We start from the raw sequence: 18,983 nt of genomic DNA, 5'->3' as shown, positions 1-18,983 counted from the left end.
TGCCGTCTCCCTGAAAATGCTAACACTTAAGTCATATCTTTTCATTTTCATATTTTTTTCCCTGTTTGTCTCTGTTGTCTTGATTGTTGGAACGATTAGTGGTATCTAACAATATTTATGAAAACTTTACAGAGAGACCACACTCAATCCATGAGAAAAACGGAGGGAATTTAAAAATCTAGAGGTCTCCACAAGGCTTTCAACAAGGGTGGAATCTCACTCCTTCTGAAAAGCTCTAAAGCGCCCCAACGTGTACATACGTTTGGTCATCAAGAGATTCTGGTTTCTCTTTTTGTGTTTCGTAAACATTCAATTCGGATTTGAATTTAATTTACCGAAACATTTCCGTACATTAAATCTTAGGACGGTCAGAACATTTTAAGGACGCAACAGATCGAAGTACAATTTTAAATAGTTCATAGATGTGCAATAATTCAGCTTCCTGTACATGTTCATGAAGTTCTAAATTTTGAATGTTGATATCTTTTAAAAAAAAAATTTTACAATAAAAAATCTAAAAATGTCCGTTAACAATGAAAAAGTTTGACCATGAAAAATCACATATCTAAGAAAAGCAGTCGTTTAATTGATTATAAGAAAGTTTCAGTATATCATGTCAAATTTCTTTGATTTGAGAGTTTTCCTGTAGTTGCAAATGTAGCTCCGTGTCTGATGGTAAAATAAAAATGAATGTCTCAGAAAGTGGTGAATTAGTTTCCATAAATGACAGATGAATCGGGCCAAGCTTAGTAACTTACAGTAAACAGACTACTGTAACATTGACGCACTCGTCGAACTGTTTAAACGATTTGTGTTTATGACCAAACATTTATATACAACTTCATTTATAAATTAATCTGAATTTCATAGCGCGTCTTCACAATAATGAATCTATAACCAGCAGATCTATACTTCAGGCTATAAAGAAAGTATTCTTGTACAAAAGGGTATTTATTATAAAATGGTCCTATAACTATAGAATAGATAGTTTACCACAGAAATCTTAAACGGAAGTTTCGACAATTTTAAACAGAAGAGATTTGAAAATAAATTTAACTTTTTATAAACACCGAAATAATTTTAATACCTCGAAGGTGTAAAGAATAAACCAACAATCTCAATCTTTAAAAGTTTCTTCATTGCACTAACCGACGAGTTCATGTTTACACTTAGAAACAGTGGATGTGACTCCAATAAATTCATTATCATATTTATCGCTTATATCAAATTGATAAAGATTTTTTCGAGGTCGCACCAACTGTTTCTACAGCTAAGGTGGCAGGTACCAGTTTTGGTTTACCAGAACATGTGTCCCACGCAGAAATTTTGTTATAGTTAAGCATTGAGGTATATAATTGCATCATGTGGACTAAAAAAATAAAGGAATGTAAACTCTAGGCTAGTGTACTACACAAGTAAGTAGTTGCATACACAGGTTGGGGATTTCCTTCACACATGGGTCCAATCAGATGTCAAAATTGTGGTCTCCTCACTTGACGGCATCCAATCAAAGTGGGGGAAATATTCATTTTTTTGTAAACAAAAATATCTTGAGATTTTGATGGTAAGGTTCATGTGGACCCTATGGCTAAAATGGCCGTATTTTCACCTCAAAATTTACTCTGAGCACAGACAAACCTGCGCATCTGTAAATAATTTCAGGCATAGCATGCCCTAGATTAATAAATTTCAAATATGTTTTATGTTTTAGAAAAATAAAAACTTACCAGGATTTTGCCGTGCACTTTTTTTCATTCCTCCAGAAGGTGCCAAAATGAACTAAGTTGGGAAACAGGTTCGAGAACTTCCCCACAGGTAATAATTGAAATGAGCTGTATTGCTTGACATGGACATGAGATGGACTATAGATACCTGACAATAATTGGTTATTTAAAATGTGTACCTGAGTGGACCATATCAAGGTAAACTCAACTGTTTGTTAATTTTATCATTTTCTGCAGGGACGAAAAAAAGTGTACGGCAAAATCCAATTAAGTTATGAATTTTCTAAATCATAAAATGCATTTGAATTCTATTTATCTAGGGCATGCTATGCCTTAAAACTTTTCCAGATGCACAGGTTTGCCTGTACTCAGAGTAAATTTTCAGGTGAAAATACGGCCATTTTAGCCATAGGGTCCACATGAACCTTAATTAAGGATAGGTTCGGACAAGGCTCTAATTCACTAAATATCCTTTATCTCTTGAATTTTGCCTAAAATTCTTGTCGGCTTTTAGCAGAATTCTGCAGGTGAGCATTAGATTGGTATCAGAGCATCACATTTTTTGCCATATTTGCAATGCATTTATAAATTTTTAAATCTCCATGCGGGACAGACACCCACATTTAAAGGTTTTCTATATATTTACATAAGCACGCACACATCTTAGTTCCTTGAAACCATACATTTAATTTGTATATAAGCTTGAATGAATTTTTAAGAAAATAAAATCATAAATCCTTGAAATTCTAAAGATTTATTGTAAAATAACTGGTTTCTGCCACCTAAGTTCAGTTACTTGTAACATGATCTCGTCGATTCGCACGACGAAGCCATTGTTTATGACAGAACACACATTCTAGATTATGTATTTTTGTTTCCGTCAGTTCGAAAGTATTTGATCATTTCAACTCCTTTGTATTTCATAATATGTGTCATGAACAAAGACATGTGTTCGATTGAATAATGATTTCCTCGTAACAAATGATAGAAATTTCGGAGATCCCGTATTTGATCAATGAAAAGGCCAATGACAGAGGTTGATTATAAAAAATGTTTTACTGTGTTAAAAAAACTTCGACTTAAACAATGAAAACTTACACGTTGGACATGAAATATTTTGTCGATGAAGAAAATTAAATTATGTCACTTCTGAAATAAGTTTGTCGATAACGTAACTTATTCTGACGGTAAAGAAACGCGAATTCGATCACTACTCTGTTACGGGCTGTATGTTATGATGGTATGATACTTAACCCCTCACAAGAAGGATTGTGCCTGATATTCATATGATGAAGACATAATCTTTCAATCAATTTGATTGAAGTCTGGAGCTGGCATGTCAGTTAACTGCTAGTAGTCTGATGTTATTTTTGTATTATTGTCATTTTGTTTATTTTCTTTTGTTAAATCTTCTGACATTAGACTCGGACTTCTCTTGAACTGAATTTTAATGTGCGTATTGTTATGCGTTTACTTTTCTGCATTGGATAGAGGTGTTTAACCCCGCCGCATTTTTGCGCCTGTCCCAAGTCAGGAGCCTCTGGCCTTTGTTAGTCTTGTATTAGTTTTAATTTTAGTTTCTTGTGTACAATTTGGAGTTTAGTATGGCGTTCATTATCACTGAACTAGTATATATATTTGTTTAGAGGCCAGCTGAAAGACGCCTCCGGGTGCGGGAATTTCTTCTCTGCATTGAAGACCTGTTGGTGACCTTCTGCTGTTGTCTTCTCTATGGTCGGGTTGTTGTCTCTTTGACACATTCCCCATTTTCATTCTCAATCTTACTGATGTCAATGAGACTGGCCTATAGTTTTCAAAGATGTTTGCGTTGAGCCAGTAATCGGGTAGTAATCCAGTGTCTATTGATGTTTGGAAGATGGCAGTTAGTCCTGGTGCTATTTCTGATGCATATTCTTTTAGTTTTCTGTTTGGTATACCATCTGGTCCAGATGCTTTTGATGTGTTTACCTCTTTAAGTAGTTTTTCAAGACCTTTAGTTGTCATAATAAGTTGTGGAATTGTTTCTTTGATGTATATTGTTGTTTTATGTATTGATGTTGATTTGTCAATTGTGAATACGGATCTGTTGAATTAGTATTTCAGCCTTCATAAATATTTATAGTGTTTTATAACTATATGTATTAATTTTATGATACACAGCACAAAATCGTGTACGTTTGTTGCATGTGTATGGCCAATTTAGTTCACTATGGTGCATGTGAGAGACACATAAACATTTATTTTTATAGAATCTTAATCAATGAATACAAATATTTCAAATCCAAAAACCGGAAACAAGTCGACAAATATAGCGGTTGTGCATTTTGTGTCCGGGTTGCAAGGATTCCTTTGTATTACTTAGTTTGAGTAATGTCAAAATAAAATTGAGAATCGAAATGGGGAATGTGTCAAAGAGACAACAACCCGAACAAAGAGCAAATAACAACCGAAGGCCACATACACAGGCAAATTTCATTCACATAAATTTCACGTGAATTTCAATTCATGTGAATCTCACGCGATATTCAGAAATATGCAATGGGAAAAATGAAGAGTTTCTTCAATTTTAACAATTTTAGGTCATCCTTTGATAGAATCGTGTAAATGGTGTTACCAATTTAAAGCATACATTTAGGTACTAAATATTATTGTTTAACATCAAACAACTGTTCCAATTTGTTGTTTAGGTTTAAATTACGACTTATTGACATTATTCATATAGCTGTGCATTCTATTTAAACATAAATTTCAGAATACATTGTCGTAAAAAAGTTGGCCGTCCTAATTATGGTCGTTGTAAATACTGAAAAATACACTCAAACTGAATATATGTGAATTGTATAAGAATAATTGATAATAATATACCTAATCTTTGTACACGACCTAAAAACACTTTCATTTATGAATAAAGATTAAAAAAAATGTCGCATTTTAATATAGTAACACCACTGACCCTTCAGTAACTCCAATGACACAAAAGTATCATCATTGACATCACATTTCAAATTTTACCTTTGTCAAGTACTGAACAGAAAGCCAAGATCACCGAGCAAAAGAAAAAGATGAAAAAATAATTCTTAGGCTAAAAAATCTCAAATTATATAACATAACATCCATTACTAAAAATGTCAATAGTGTTACTAAATACCTCCTTTTTTTGGAATATTAAGTATTGTAATTTTCATTTTTAATAAATGTTATATCAAACCTAATCTTGAATTATATCCTAGGTTCTATCCTATTTGTTAGAATTTCAAATGTGACGTCACTTTGTGCGTTGATCTCTTCAGCTAACTCGGTTTTATTTTTTTATGTGCTGGTTTATATTGTTTTATGTATACGTTTTTATTCTGTTGTTATTCGCCACTTCGGTGTTATCATGTATATCTATTATATATTCATTTTTATAAAATTACTGTTTGCAAAAGTATGAATTATTCTAAATACTAAGATAACCTTAGCCGTATTGGGCACAACTTTTTGGAACTTTTGGCCTCAATGCTCTTCAACTTTGTACTTTTGTTGGCTTTCAAACTTTTTTAATCTGATTGTCACTGATTAGTCTTTTGTAGATAAAACGCCATAAGGCGTATTAAATTATAAACCTGGTACCTTTTGATAGCTATCATTTGTGTGTTTCTCTATCCTACATGTATATGTTCTCATTTATTTGTATTGCAGTCCTGTCATGTAATGTACTTTACATTGCTATAAAAGTGGGAGGTTTGGTTAGCCACAAAACCCGGTTCACCCACCATTTTATTCTTAAAATGTCCTGTTCCACATCAGGAAAATGGTCATTATATTATAGTTCCGATCTGTGTGTGTTACTTTTAAGTGTTGTGTCGTAGTTCACCTCTTAAATTTGATGTGTTTCCCTAAGTTTTAGTTTGTAACCCGGATTTGTTTCTTTCTCAATCGATTTATGAATTACAAACAGCGGTATACTACTGTTGCCTTTATTTACATAATCAATGAACCAATGTAAATGAGGTCAAGCCGGCGGTCAGAGGAACCATGGCAGAAAGATATGTTCACATTAAAAATCATACCATAAACATAATATAGCTAGCCTATTGTTTATACTAGTAGCATCTTAGAAATAGACCCAAGTACTATTGCTGAACATTGACCAATAAACCATGAAAACGAGGTCAAGGTCAGTTGAAGATGAACCTAGCCAGACAAATGTTAACCTTTCACATAATATAATTCACCTATTGCTTTTAGTAACTGATAAACATGAGACTGATATGTGCATTTGTAGTCGGATCTGGAAATGTCCATAAGGGTGGAGGGGCACAGACTGCTAAAGAGGGAGTCAAATCCAGTCATGCTTCAGTTATTCCCTAAGTAGTCAACCATTTTTTGCACCCTGCCCTACATAGATACACCTTTCGTAAACTATAAATAACAAAACATGAAAACATAGCATGGACCAATGAACCACACAAATAAATTCATATGAAACCTGTCAACCCTTCCAGACAAAAAAATATATTATCTGAGAAGTCAACCAAACCACAAAAACTTATTATTGTTCAATGAACCATGAAAATGAGATAAAGATCAGATAACATGCTAGACCACATGAACACCTTACATACATTTCATACACTAAATAAGTTGATCTATTGGTCATAGGATTTGAGATATGATTAATCTTGAAATCATAACTTTGATCACTGATCAAAGTCAAGTGAACCCTCTCTGACTGATATTTAGGCATTGCAAGGATCATATTTACCAAATACAACTATCCTGATACTAGTGATAAGTAAGTATTTCACATGACCAAAAAACTATTAAAAAAATCATACAATCAAAGAACCATGAAAATGAGATTAAGAATAATGGGCAAGTGAGACAGAAACTAGTAGCATAAGGCAAACAAGGTATAAATCATCTAGGTCTTATTTGGAAATATAAATCTTTATATATAACAAAACAAAAAAATTTCCTGTTCCTTCAGCATTGTGCAGACACTTTTTATTCCTAGATGATCGTCTTATGCATGTCCCTAAAGCTAGAAATATTACCAAATGCAGCAAACTCAATGTCTTTGATATTAAGTCAAATTAATACATGTATCAATTGATCACAGGTATTCAACAGTTCATTTAATCAGATGGTATTCCAATTTGCCAGTTATTTTGACAAAATCACATTTCTTCATACCCATGTCATTGATCATGCTCTTAACAACAATACTGGAAACACATAACTTGTAGGTTTTTATATTTGAAGCCAAATATCACCATTCTAAGAGCTATTAGACACAGGCACTTGAATGACATAGCTTACATCTGTAAGTTTGTTTATTTTAGAGGAAATTTTCGAATTAGCTTAGAAAAGAAGACCAAAGATTTACTGACTAAATCTATTTTTTGTTCCAACACCCAAAACATCAAATATAGTACTAAATTTAAGTACACTGTAACTGATATATGTTTAATTTGTAGGCACATACTTTCTCAATCGAAAAATGAAGCTAACCATTTGCACATGAAATTGATCTCAATGCCATATGACATATCAGAGAATAGTTGTTACAAAAAATTTAGATTGCCATTGACAAAGGACTTTATTTTGGCTTGGGGCCAAAATTTTGTCTACAATAAATTACCTACAGGTTCCTAAAAACATCATGCTAGTTTCTGTAACCTGCAGACGGCTAGACATTCTCCTTACTTTAATATTCTCATCCCAACAGAAAGTGGCAGTGTATTCTTTTCACAAGGCATGTAATTCTTTGTTTCTACACTTTTTATTTACAAATGTTACTAAGTAACAGTTAATTACAATGATTGTATTCACCTATGTAGTCCTAATGCTAAACCAGATGCTCTGCAGGGTGCAGCTTGATATGACCGTAGAGGGTGAACCCTGAACAGAAGGGGTAAGTATGGACACAACATTCAAGCTTGATACAGCTCTGAATTTGGATTGTGATTAAATAGTTGACACAGAATAGGTTTTGGACACAGAATGAATGTGGTTTAAGAACTTAAAAATTTAAATGGGACATTTATCTATTATGGTCCAATATCAAAAATCTAAAAACATGGTTGGAATCAGCATATCAAAGAACCCCAAGAATTCAATTTTTGATGAAACCAAATAAAGTTCAATTTTAAACCCTTAAGAACTCAATGTGGACCAATGTGATAAGGGGCCCAAATATCAAAAATCTAAATACATGGTTAGATTCAGCATATCAAACAAACCCATATATTTTTTTTGTTTTTAAATCAAACAAAATTTAGTTTTGGCCCCTAATTCCTAAACTGTTGGGACCAAAAACTCCCAAAATCAATCCCAACCTTCCTTTTGTGGTCATAAACCTTGTGTTTAAATTTATAAATCTAATCAAACACAACAATGTAATCACAATGAATTTGGGTTTATTGCACATATGATTGATAGGAATGACAATTACAATAAATTAATAACAGCAGTCTAAAACATATATTGCACAAATGCTTTGAAAAAAACTGAGAAAATAAAATACTATTGCACAAAAGAATATGAAACACAAGAAAAAATCAACACAATATTGCACATATGAATAGAAAATACTGGAAAAAATAAGTGTTATTGCACATTTGCATACTAGACAATATAAACAAAACTCGATACACTACTGAACAAATGCAAGTTGCAAATACATGTACACAAATGGAATATAACATCTAACTGCATTGTCATCTGGTCTTAAGGTCACATTTTTTGTTTTCTTCTAGGTTTATAGATTTTCAATAAAAATAAAAGTTGACCAGTAAGTGAAATAAAAACAGTAATAGCAATATACAGCATACAAAACTGGTGAACATTACATCATTTAAAACTGGAGTTTAAATGTGCAAATTTATTTACATTATGTTAATATGATGAATAAGTTTTTATATGTAAATCATGTAAAAAAAATCTGAATGCAATAAAAGTGAATTAAATGGCATAAAGAACATAAAAGAATGCTGCTTAGAAACAGGGGAAACATAAAACTCTGTCAAGCATTTTCCCAGAATTGTACAGAAACCTAATAACATTTTAATGTCAAGTTGATCTTTAAATAATGGTTATAATATAACTGTATAATAAGGCAAATCAAATTAATTTTTAATTATATTTTTGTGTTTTGTTTCACTTTTAGATGCAATATTTGGTTTTGAACACCTTTTTTTGATGCAAAATTTATAAGATGAAATAAAAAAAAATTAATGTACCAGACATTGAAAAACAGCTATTAAACTTATTGATCATTTTTAACTGAGAGTCATGATTTCCTGTTTTTGATTAGACTTTTGCAAAAATTCTGTTGTCTGTTAAAATGAAACAAACTATTTACAATTCGATTAAAACTGTTCTTTTATTGTTCCCTATATATCATACTTAGTCTTTGAACGTTCCTCCAATAACAACCACTTGTATATTGTATGTTATTCACAAGCAACATAACAACTAACTCAACCTTGTCCTGTCAGATCATGCATCTGCTTCACCTGAGTCAGCACTGCTATTGATGTTAACCTCTTCATTACCTTTATAGTACAACGCATTGTCAAAACTACCAGCACCACCACCACCACCAGGCGATGGATTACGTTTCTTATAGAAAAGCATGCCTACCACTGCAACCACACCTAACACTACTATAACAGTGATTAAAACCCCTACCAAGCCTCCACCTGACAACCCAGTCTTATTACCTACAATGGAATTAATATATATAAATAACTTGTTTACAAGAAAACTTGTAAAATCTTAGTTTCAAGTACAAAAATATCAAAATTTATTAAAAACAGAAGATTGTAATGAGATATTAGCGTACCTTCCATCACACAAGGAAGGAAGTTCCCTCTTTCTTTTAAACAAAAATTAAATCTCCTTTTTGAACCTATCACATGGGAGGTCAAAATCTTGATCTTTGAAAACCCATTCTCCTGTTTAAGTGTGGTTTGTGTTGCTCTATCTCTAGTTTCCTGTATTATAATCTATGGATTTTTATGCATTTATTTTGTTTACAAGGTCTTCCTTTTTGATAATTTATTTGTTTGATGTGTTTGAGCTTTTGATTTTGCCTTTTGATTTGGGACTTTGAATTTCAAATTCTCCTCAAATTTCAGTACTTTGTGATATTACTTTATGTGTAAAATGAAATCTTATCTAATTCTTAGCTGATTTATTCTTTCTCCAATAAACACTTTTTCATCAGATGAAACAAAACCACAAAATCTAAGTCTTAAGTAAAATACTAAGAAACAATAAGTTCTACTTACTTAAAACCCTTGTCTGAGCTTGATTTTTGGGACCATTTATAAATCCAGTTGGCTGTACATATGGCACGTTATTCTTATTTGGTGCAGGTGTATTTCTTGTGGGAAACACATTGGGAAATGTTAGGAAAGTTACAGGACCAACATTTGGTTTACTAGTAGACCCTGGACCAACAATAGGTTGTGTTGCTGGACCAACATTAGGTTGAGTCACTGGACCAACGTTTGGTGGTGTAGCTGGAGCTAGTGTGGTTACAGGTACTGTTCCAGCTCCTAGTACTGCAAACAAAAATAATTACATCAATATTTCAGCCAATGACTTCCTCCAAAACTGTCACAAATTGGTGCATTAAATATAATTTCTTATATATAATTAACAGATTCAAGTTCACTTAAATGTGTTGTTTAGCTTGCTTGCTTTGATTTATTCAGGTTGCTTATATTATGCATGTGGTTTAATTATATGTGTGCTGTGTATTCCTTCACACACATTTACTGAAAGATCAATTTTAAAGTGATGGGATTCATGTAATGTATCAGGGTTTCTTGTGTAAATGAGGAAGGCACTACAGTGTGGTAATCTTTGGATTTTTGTTAGCAGCTTTCAGTTCACTCATTTTCAAAACATATTCATAAGTCACTTTCTTCTTTGCAAGTACTGGTAGTAGGTATGAATATGCAGGTATGTATCTTCTTAAATATGTAATTTTAGTTTTAAGTTCAATGTATCTCATTATAGTGCTCGTGTTGAACCATTATCACATTATTCACTGCTTTTCATTGGGGACACACTAAAAATGCTAAACAAGTATATTTCATTTCATCGATTTGTTTATCAGTCGTGATATCATATAAGCAGAACCATGTTTTATTTCATGGATGTAATAAATTTAAACCTGTAAATATTGAGATTTAGATCTCAGGATTGCACAAATTTGCTTTTGAATCATAACAAAATGATTACTCAATGTTTCCCTTCCTAAGAAAAGCTTTACTTAAAATCTTATAATTTCAAATATATCAATGCCATTGTCTTTCCAGAGTTAAAGGAATTTATTTGTCAAAAATGTATAGACAATTTCTAGGTGTTTTTTTATTTTAACAAAGTCCTTTTTTTTTTTTTTAAAACCTAATCCAACTAAGTTTTGTAACAAGCTGCACATATCATTTTTGAATACATTTTTCTTCTTCATATGCTGGTCAGCAGATAGATATTGGAATTTAAGGAATAATATATCAATGAGAGTACAAACTAGAGGCTCTCAAGAGCCTGTGTCGCTCACCTTTGTCTATGTGCATATTAAACAATGGACATAAATTCATGACAAAATTGTGTTTTGGTGATGGTGATGTGTTTTTAGATCTTTCTTTACTGAAATTTCTTGTTGCTACAATTATCTCTATCTATAATGAACTTGGCCCAGTAATTACAGTGGAAAATATTTTCTAAAAATTTACATAAATTTATGAAAATTGTTTAAAATTGACTATAAAGGGCAATAACTCCTTAAGGGGTCAATTGACAATTTTTGTCATGCTGAGTTATTTGTAGATCTTATTTTGCTGAACATTATTGCTGTTTACAGTTTTTCTCTATCTATAATAATATTCAAGATAATAACCAAAATCTGCAAAATTTCCTTAAAATTACTAATTCGGTGGCAGCAACACAAGAATGAGTTGTCTGATTTGTCTGAAAATTTCAGGGCAGATAGATTTTGACCTGATAAACAATTTTATTTCATGTCAGATTTGCTCTAAATGATTTGGTTTCAGAGATATAAGCCAAAATCTACATTTCACCCCTATGTTCTATTTTTAGCCATGGCAGCCATCTTGGTTGGTTCGCTGTGTCACGCCACACATTTTTTAACCTAGATACCCCAATGATGATTGTGGCCAAGTGTGGCTTAATTTGGCCCGGTAGTTTCAGGAGAAGATTTTTGTAAAAGAATACTAAAATTTTTGAAAAATGGTTAAAAATGGACTTTAAAGGGCAAATTTACTTCTTAAGGGTCAACTGACAATTTTGGTCATGTTGACTTATTTGTAGATCTTACTTTGCTGAACATTATTGCTGTTTACAGGTAATCTCTTTCTATAATAATATTCAAGATAATAACCAAAATCTGCAAAATTTCCTTAAAATTACTAATTTCGGGGCAGCAACCCAATAATCGGGCCAGATGAGCTAAAAATAAAAGGGAAATGCAAATAATTAAAATGGATTAGGTGGAAAGAAAATTTCTCTAACACAGAAAATTCTTTTATCTAAGTCTTGGCCTTCGTATACCAAAGATTGGTTACAGTAATATCACTTACATGCTCTGCCTTTACAAACAAAAGATTTTTTCTGGTCACAGGGGATATCATTCCATTTGCCAGTGTCTCTGTACATTTCTACACATTCTTCATTGGTTGCATTCACAGGATCTGATGGTTCACCAGCATTCCAATTAGTGTAGCTTACAGCTGTATTGTCTGACCACATAAAACCACCTACAATTCCAATGACAAAATAAAATGATAGAATGCGAAAATACCTGAAGAAACAACAATTTAAAACATGTGTTGTCTAAGTTCATGACCTTATCTACTACTGTGATGAAAGACATAGATTTGTGCAGGGGGAAACTTATAATTCCAGTTAGGTGAGGTTTTTGCTCCATGCTGAAGGTCTCTGTAACTTTGTTATGAAAAACAGCAATAAAAGTGCTGTTACTTTGCTTTTTGTGTACTTTGCTATGCATATATTAATGTTGTGTCAAGAATGGATACCCCATATCATTTCTTTTCAATTTTTGTTTGTGATAAAGTTTAAAGTCATGTTGCATGTCAAATCTGATAGAAAATACACCATCAACTAGAAAAACTGATATGTCAGCAAGAGCCCTGGCTTGGGAATTCGGGTGAGGCACAGAAACAGATGATTATAATACTGATGCAAACAATTTACAAAGCAAGATCTTTAAAAGTTTAAAGTCATGTTGCATGTCAAATCTGATAGAAAATACACCATCAACTAGAAAAACTGATATGTCAGCAAGAGCCCTGGCTTGGGAATTCGGGTGAGGCACAGAAACAGATGATTATAATACTGATGCAAACAATTTACAAAGCAAGATCTTTGGTGGGGTATCAATTTTGAACATATCTTAAAGCAACTCTAATGAAGTCAGAAATATGTGATCTCTAATATAAACTTACACCGAAATCAGTTAACCGCAAATAGAAAGTAACATTCTCCTCAATATTTATTTTAGCCTGAATAATGACTTACTAAAATGGCAGATCCATGCAAATATAGACACTTTTGAATCTTTTTCATTCCAAGAAAGAACTTTAAAGAATGCATTTATATAATTATTACCGTTTATTAAACATAAGACATATTTCATATAAGACAGATTCACAATAATATTAAATTCCAGCAATAGATGTTTATATAACAAATGCTATTCTCAAAGTGATCCCAAACTATCAAACTAAAAATACACTGCTCAAACTATACTGCTACATCAAGTAAGATTTTTAGTGTGCAAGCTCACTAGGTGGCAGACTGCAGGAAGACATGACACCCTTTCCTATTTCTAAGAATGTGCTCAAGCATTTTAAGGATGTACTTAAGTTATGTTTAGGGTTTTTTGTCAACTGACTCCTTGGTTTTTTTTCTACAATAAAGGGTAAAATATTTTACCCCATGCACCCACTTCTCGTTTCATTAAAATCTTCAATATCTCAGACATTACAGGTCATTTACCAAAATCTAAGCAGATAAAGATTTCTTTCCTTACAATTTGAGACCCAAATTATTCCAATGTTAAATATAAGTTAAAAGTCTGAGTCATCCTTTTCCCACCATTTAAAAAAATTAAATTGCACAAAAGGAGTTCCATAACCTATCAATATAATTCTAAGTTATTATTTCCTCTTATTTTCAAAATCGGTTATGCTATTTCTTTCTTAACGACTATCATCATGATCATACTGTGAAAGTGAATTTTGTTTATCTGAATAATATCTAAATCTTACTCATTAAAAGACAGAACATGATATTCTATAATAGATAATCACCGTGTTCTTTGACATTCTTTGTAATTTGTAATGATAAATATATGTTTACCATGAGATGTACCATTTACACAGTGTAATGAACTAATAGTAAATATATATCATCAGTGGAAATCACTTTGACAAAAAGAAATCAGGTGGAAAAAATCTCATTTATGAGGAATTAAAGATATGAATGAATGAATGAATGAATGAACTTTATCAGCCATAGCTTTCATGAATAATGAATGCAGTTAATTGTTGAAAATCTGTAAAAAAACATCAGTTGGAAACAATCTGAAATTAAAAAGAAACTAGTTTTGATCAACTTTGCTGATTTTTATTCCACAATGAATTCTTGAAAGTGGAATGACCTTTCAAATAGACTTATATAGCTGGACTATAATTCAAACTGGGATGACCATGCATAAATAACTACTAAATATTGAAAAGTGTGTGATGATGTCCGTGTGAGGAAAGATTTTAATTGACCTAAGTATGGAAAATGAACAGCAAGAACTGAAAAAATTGAAAATTGTCTATACCAAAGAAACAGTTATAATAAATGGATACATCATTCCACCAGTCGCAGTGATAGTCTTGGTCACAAATGTGTTTGTTATTCTTATATACTTCAAACAGTTCAGACAGACTACAAATAACATACGGAAAATTTCAAGTATACTTTATATTTCAATAGCAACAGCTAATACATTAGCCATCTTACCGATATCTGTATGGTATTTCTATTTATTCACCTTAGGGAACATGGGCAACACATATTTTGTTCCGTACCATTTATGTTGGGGATGGTATTTTTTCGCTTATTTTAAGGCTTTTCCACATATGGCATCTATATGGTTCGTAACAATTCTGTCTGTTCAAAGATACATGATTATCAAACACCCATTTGTTTCTTCAGAAAAATGGACTTTAAAAAGGATGTGTATATTACTAGTAATTGTTTGGTTAGTGACATTTTCAATGCAATTGCATCTTGTGTTTGAATTACATTTTACACCAAAGTACATTAGTGTTAACACCACTACCAATGTATCTACCATCTTAGGATGTAGTGCTTATTATGCTGATTGGTTGGATGGAAATGGTGAAACATCTGAAATGATCAGCTACTTACTTAAACTCATTGGAGTAATTTTTATTCCGTCGTTTTTGATAATTTACTCAGACGTATCACTAGTGTTATTTTTAAAGGAATCCTCCAATGTTCGGAAAATACAGCTGGTAAAAGCATCTAGCACGGAAAAAGAACAAGCATCAGGTTCCGTACGTTTAAATTACGTAACTTTTCAATATGATTTAACTGATGGTGAGAGCAGACGTCAAACATTGCTGGTAGTTATTTTATCCTCAATAGTTTTCGTAGTTGAAATTCCATTTGCTGTACTGTTAATAGTTTATATTCATTTCATATCGATACAGGACAATGAACTAAAAGGTTGGCTATCAGTAGGTCCTGCAGTAAATTTAATTAATCTCACTATGCATGTCAGTTATCCAATATTATTTATTTTGTCATGTTTACTTAGTCGTCAGTTTAGAAAATTGCTCTTAAATATGTTATGTCTGGTGAAAAATTAGTTTCTCAAAAAAAATCGTAAGACTTTGGATGAAAATAATACTTATCAAAGTGTTGAGTCAGTATAAGGCCACGTTTTTTTTTAATTTGTTGGTTTACGGATTTTCTCCACGAAAAAGTCGGGTCGGTCGGTCCGGAAAAAAAAGAAAAAAAATATCTTTCAAGACAGAAAAATATGCAAAATAAATATATATTTCACTTTCTAATAATATGTTTGTTATGCTATTATGTCATCATTTCTTAAATTCCATGAAATATTATAGCTCAGCTGTCATAAACATTGCATGACATTGTCTAATAGTTTCCCGTAAAAAAAGGGGTTGCACGAACAAAGACGAAATAAAATCGTCATTTCATAAACAAAAAAAAACAGATTCGCGTAGCTCTTATTCAATTCCAGAAAACTTGTTGAATAATGATCTTCAAGCACGAAAACTGATAAAGAAAAATGTAAAACGTCGTACGAAAATATGTTTCAACACACGTGCCAAAAATGTAATAGACTCGTCCACTGAAAAAAACGATAATATCGGGTTAATCTGTTGTCATGCATTCCCGTTTTTTATCCAAATGGACGATATATTTTTTTTATATTAATTATGAAACAAGAAAATTTCAAATGATTTGTTAATATTCAGTACTTTAACTTGATGTCTTGAACTTCCACCTGTTCACATTTGGACAAGTCTATTTCTATGAAATGATGCATCTTACGGACTGATGACAAATAAGAGAAACAAACTTATTGTGTAATTGATTTAAACACAGGCTTCGTTCCGCAACATTATTTGCGCAAACAACATTTCAAGGTCAGTTATAATAGATTTGTCTTTAATAGTTATCCCACAAGGACGCAGTGTGTCAGTGTAAGATCACCCCAATGGTCGGAGGCCAGAGGGTGATCTAACACTGACACACCAAGTCCGACTGGGATAACTATTTTACATCCCAGCTGTTTTAGATTAGACGAAAAACCATTTACAATTCATAAAATCTAGTTAAGAACGCCACACAATCATAACAATATACTTTATATATTACTATATGATGTATACCCTTTTTGACCCCAAACAAGATGAGTAGATATCAAACAATGTCAACTCGCCCCACACTATATCGCCACTTTATAAAAATATCTTCCCACTCTTGTTTACCGACTTGCCCCACTTTGAAAAAGTGTAAAATCAAATTGAACAATCAGTCTGAAAACTCACTAATTAACGAAAAAGGTTAAAACCCCACTGAATAAAGGTCTGACGACTCGCCCCACTTATAAAAAGATCTTGCTTCCTTTAAGTATGTCAAATTACTATTATTTCGTATCCAGTCGTCCTGGTGTAGTGGTATGTGTCGTGGCTTAATATGCTAAAGGTCTTGAGTTCGAATCCCAGCATATTCATTGGATTTTTTCTACGTGAATTTTGATAGATAGTCTTTTCCGTATAATTAATTATAATTTTTATAGTGGATTAGACATTCCCGCCAAAATGTTACAGAACAAAGGAAAGCATGCATAACAAAGAAACTCAAACTGGGGTGATCTGGTAGGGGTGATCCGGCTCAGATCACCCCTGTTAGAACAAAGGAGCTGGGGCGTAAATTTTTAGAAAAGTAAACTGGAAGTTTTATTTTTTCACAACAGAAAATGTTATCAGTTCTGTTAGTGATTAATGCATTTCATTACATAAAAAAAGAATATTTTAATCATTTTTCAGGGATAATGCATTTGTTAGGGTCAGCGGGAATAAAAAATCATGAAAAGTCAATTTTATTTTAATTCTGGAAATCGGCAAAATCGGGTTGGCGGTTCAGTAAACCAACAAACTAAAAAATCCTGGCCTTAGAGAAGTATGACAAATAAACCAAACTGATCTACGTAAGACAGCACAGATTTTTGGTGAGATGCATCAACAAGTGATTTTTTTAAGATGAAGAAATGTGCTAAAGATATGTATATTGTTTTGAATAAAAATGGAAGTGTTCCCACTAGTCAGTTAAGATAGACTGAAATTTTTGGCTTTGATCAAAATCATTGGAAAAAAATTTATAAACTGCCATTTGTTGTCAAAAATAATACTAAGTTACAGTGGACACAGTATAGATTCAATCATCGAATCTTAGCTACAAACAAATTTCTTCATAAAATTAAGATTTATGATAATCCAAATTGTACATTTTGTAATAGAGAAATTGAAACATTAGAACATTTATTTTGGGAATATGAACATACACAATTATTATTAGAACAGATTGAAAATTGGTTTCTAACCAATGGAATTAGTGTACTTTTTACAAAAGAAGTTTTTTTGTTTGGTAACACTGCAAAAATATCAAAAGGCAATGCAGAAAATACTCTTTTTCTTACCATAAAGCAATATATTTATAATTCCAGATGTTTTAAAAAAAAACTGAAAATAAACTCAGTAAAAGAAAAGATGAAATATGTGTATGCAATGGACAAAAATATTGCTATGAAAAACAAATGTGAACATCAGTTTCTCAGAGAATGGAATGCTTTTGATATATTACTTAGTTAAGTACAAAAATGTATATACTTTACATTTAATATTATACATGTTATAAATGAAAATGCTGTATTTACTATACTAAAATAGAATTCAATTTCTAGATGAATTATATTGAAAACTCACCACACTATTCTCTCTCACTCTCTTTCTCTTTCTATCTCTCTCTCTCCGGTGTTCAAACTGCTTTACTCTTTATCTTATATTTGTACATTTAAAAAAAAAAAAAAAAAAAAAGAGCTTCCTAATAGAAAGATGTATTGATTAGATAATATCTATAGATCTATATATTATATATTGCTATTATATTTGTGTATATTATGTTGTAAATTGGAAGTTATAAATAATAAAAATTAAAAAAAAAAAAGAAATGTGCTATAAAGGGAAAACATTATCTTCAAATGAATAAAATAAACATCAAGTTATGGCTTCATTACATTTCAAAATGCATGCAAATTAAATATAATTTATCAAATGAGAAAGAATGCTTACTGTTTATTCCTTTTGTGAGACCAACCCAGATATTCTGTGCTGTATGTTGTGCAGTAGGTGACCTAGCATTCAACATAACCATATAAACATAATTCTGGTCATCTTGAGAAGTGATACTGACAAGATCCATCAAGCGTCTAGTACATGCATATCTAGCTGATGGCCAGTCCTTGTATGTAAATGGACTAAAATAGTAGCAGTAGTCTCCGCTGATTATCTCACCAGGGTTACGGCAATGTCCTGGTGGTGCCGGTGTTGCAGCTGGAGGCTGAGCTATAAATACAAGACATTATAAGCCTGTAATAGTCTTTAAAAT

The 18,983-nt window shown here is 31.9% G+C and overlaps 1 protein-coding gene across 2 annotated transcripts in view; it reads right to left on the bottom strand.

The window, feature by feature from the left end:
* Window positions 1-8,111: 8,111 nt before the first annotated feature.
* LOC139513127 (macrophage mannose receptor 1-like) overlaps window positions 8,112-18,983 on the bottom strand; it is an 81,920-nt gene continuing 71,048 nt past the window's right edge. For both annotated transcript variants that reach the window (XM_071301353.1, XM_071301354.1), the window contains 4 exons: window positions 18,668-18,940; window positions 12,323-12,499; window positions 10,004-10,279; window positions 8,112-9,433 (listed from right to left, as the gene is read on the bottom strand). In XM_071301353.1, coding sequence (XP_071157454.1) covers window positions 9,210-9,433; window positions 10,004-10,279; window positions 12,323-12,499; window positions 18,668-18,940 — 950 coding nt within the window. In that variant the 3' untranslated portion in view covers window positions 8,112-9,209. The remainder of the gene's footprint in view (window positions 9,434-10,003; window positions 10,280-12,322; window positions 12,500-18,667; window positions 18,941-18,983) is intronic.

The sequence above is a fragment of the Mytilus edulis genome, chromosome 2 (assembly GCF_963676685.1).
Source record: "Mytilus edulis chromosome 2, xbMytEdul2.2, whole genome shotgun sequence".
In the NCBI taxonomy this organism is placed as follows: domain Eukaryota; kingdom Metazoa; phylum Mollusca; class Bivalvia; order Mytilida; family Mytilidae; genus Mytilus; species Mytilus edulis.
This window is presented reverse-complemented; position numbering and strand designations above follow the sequence as displayed.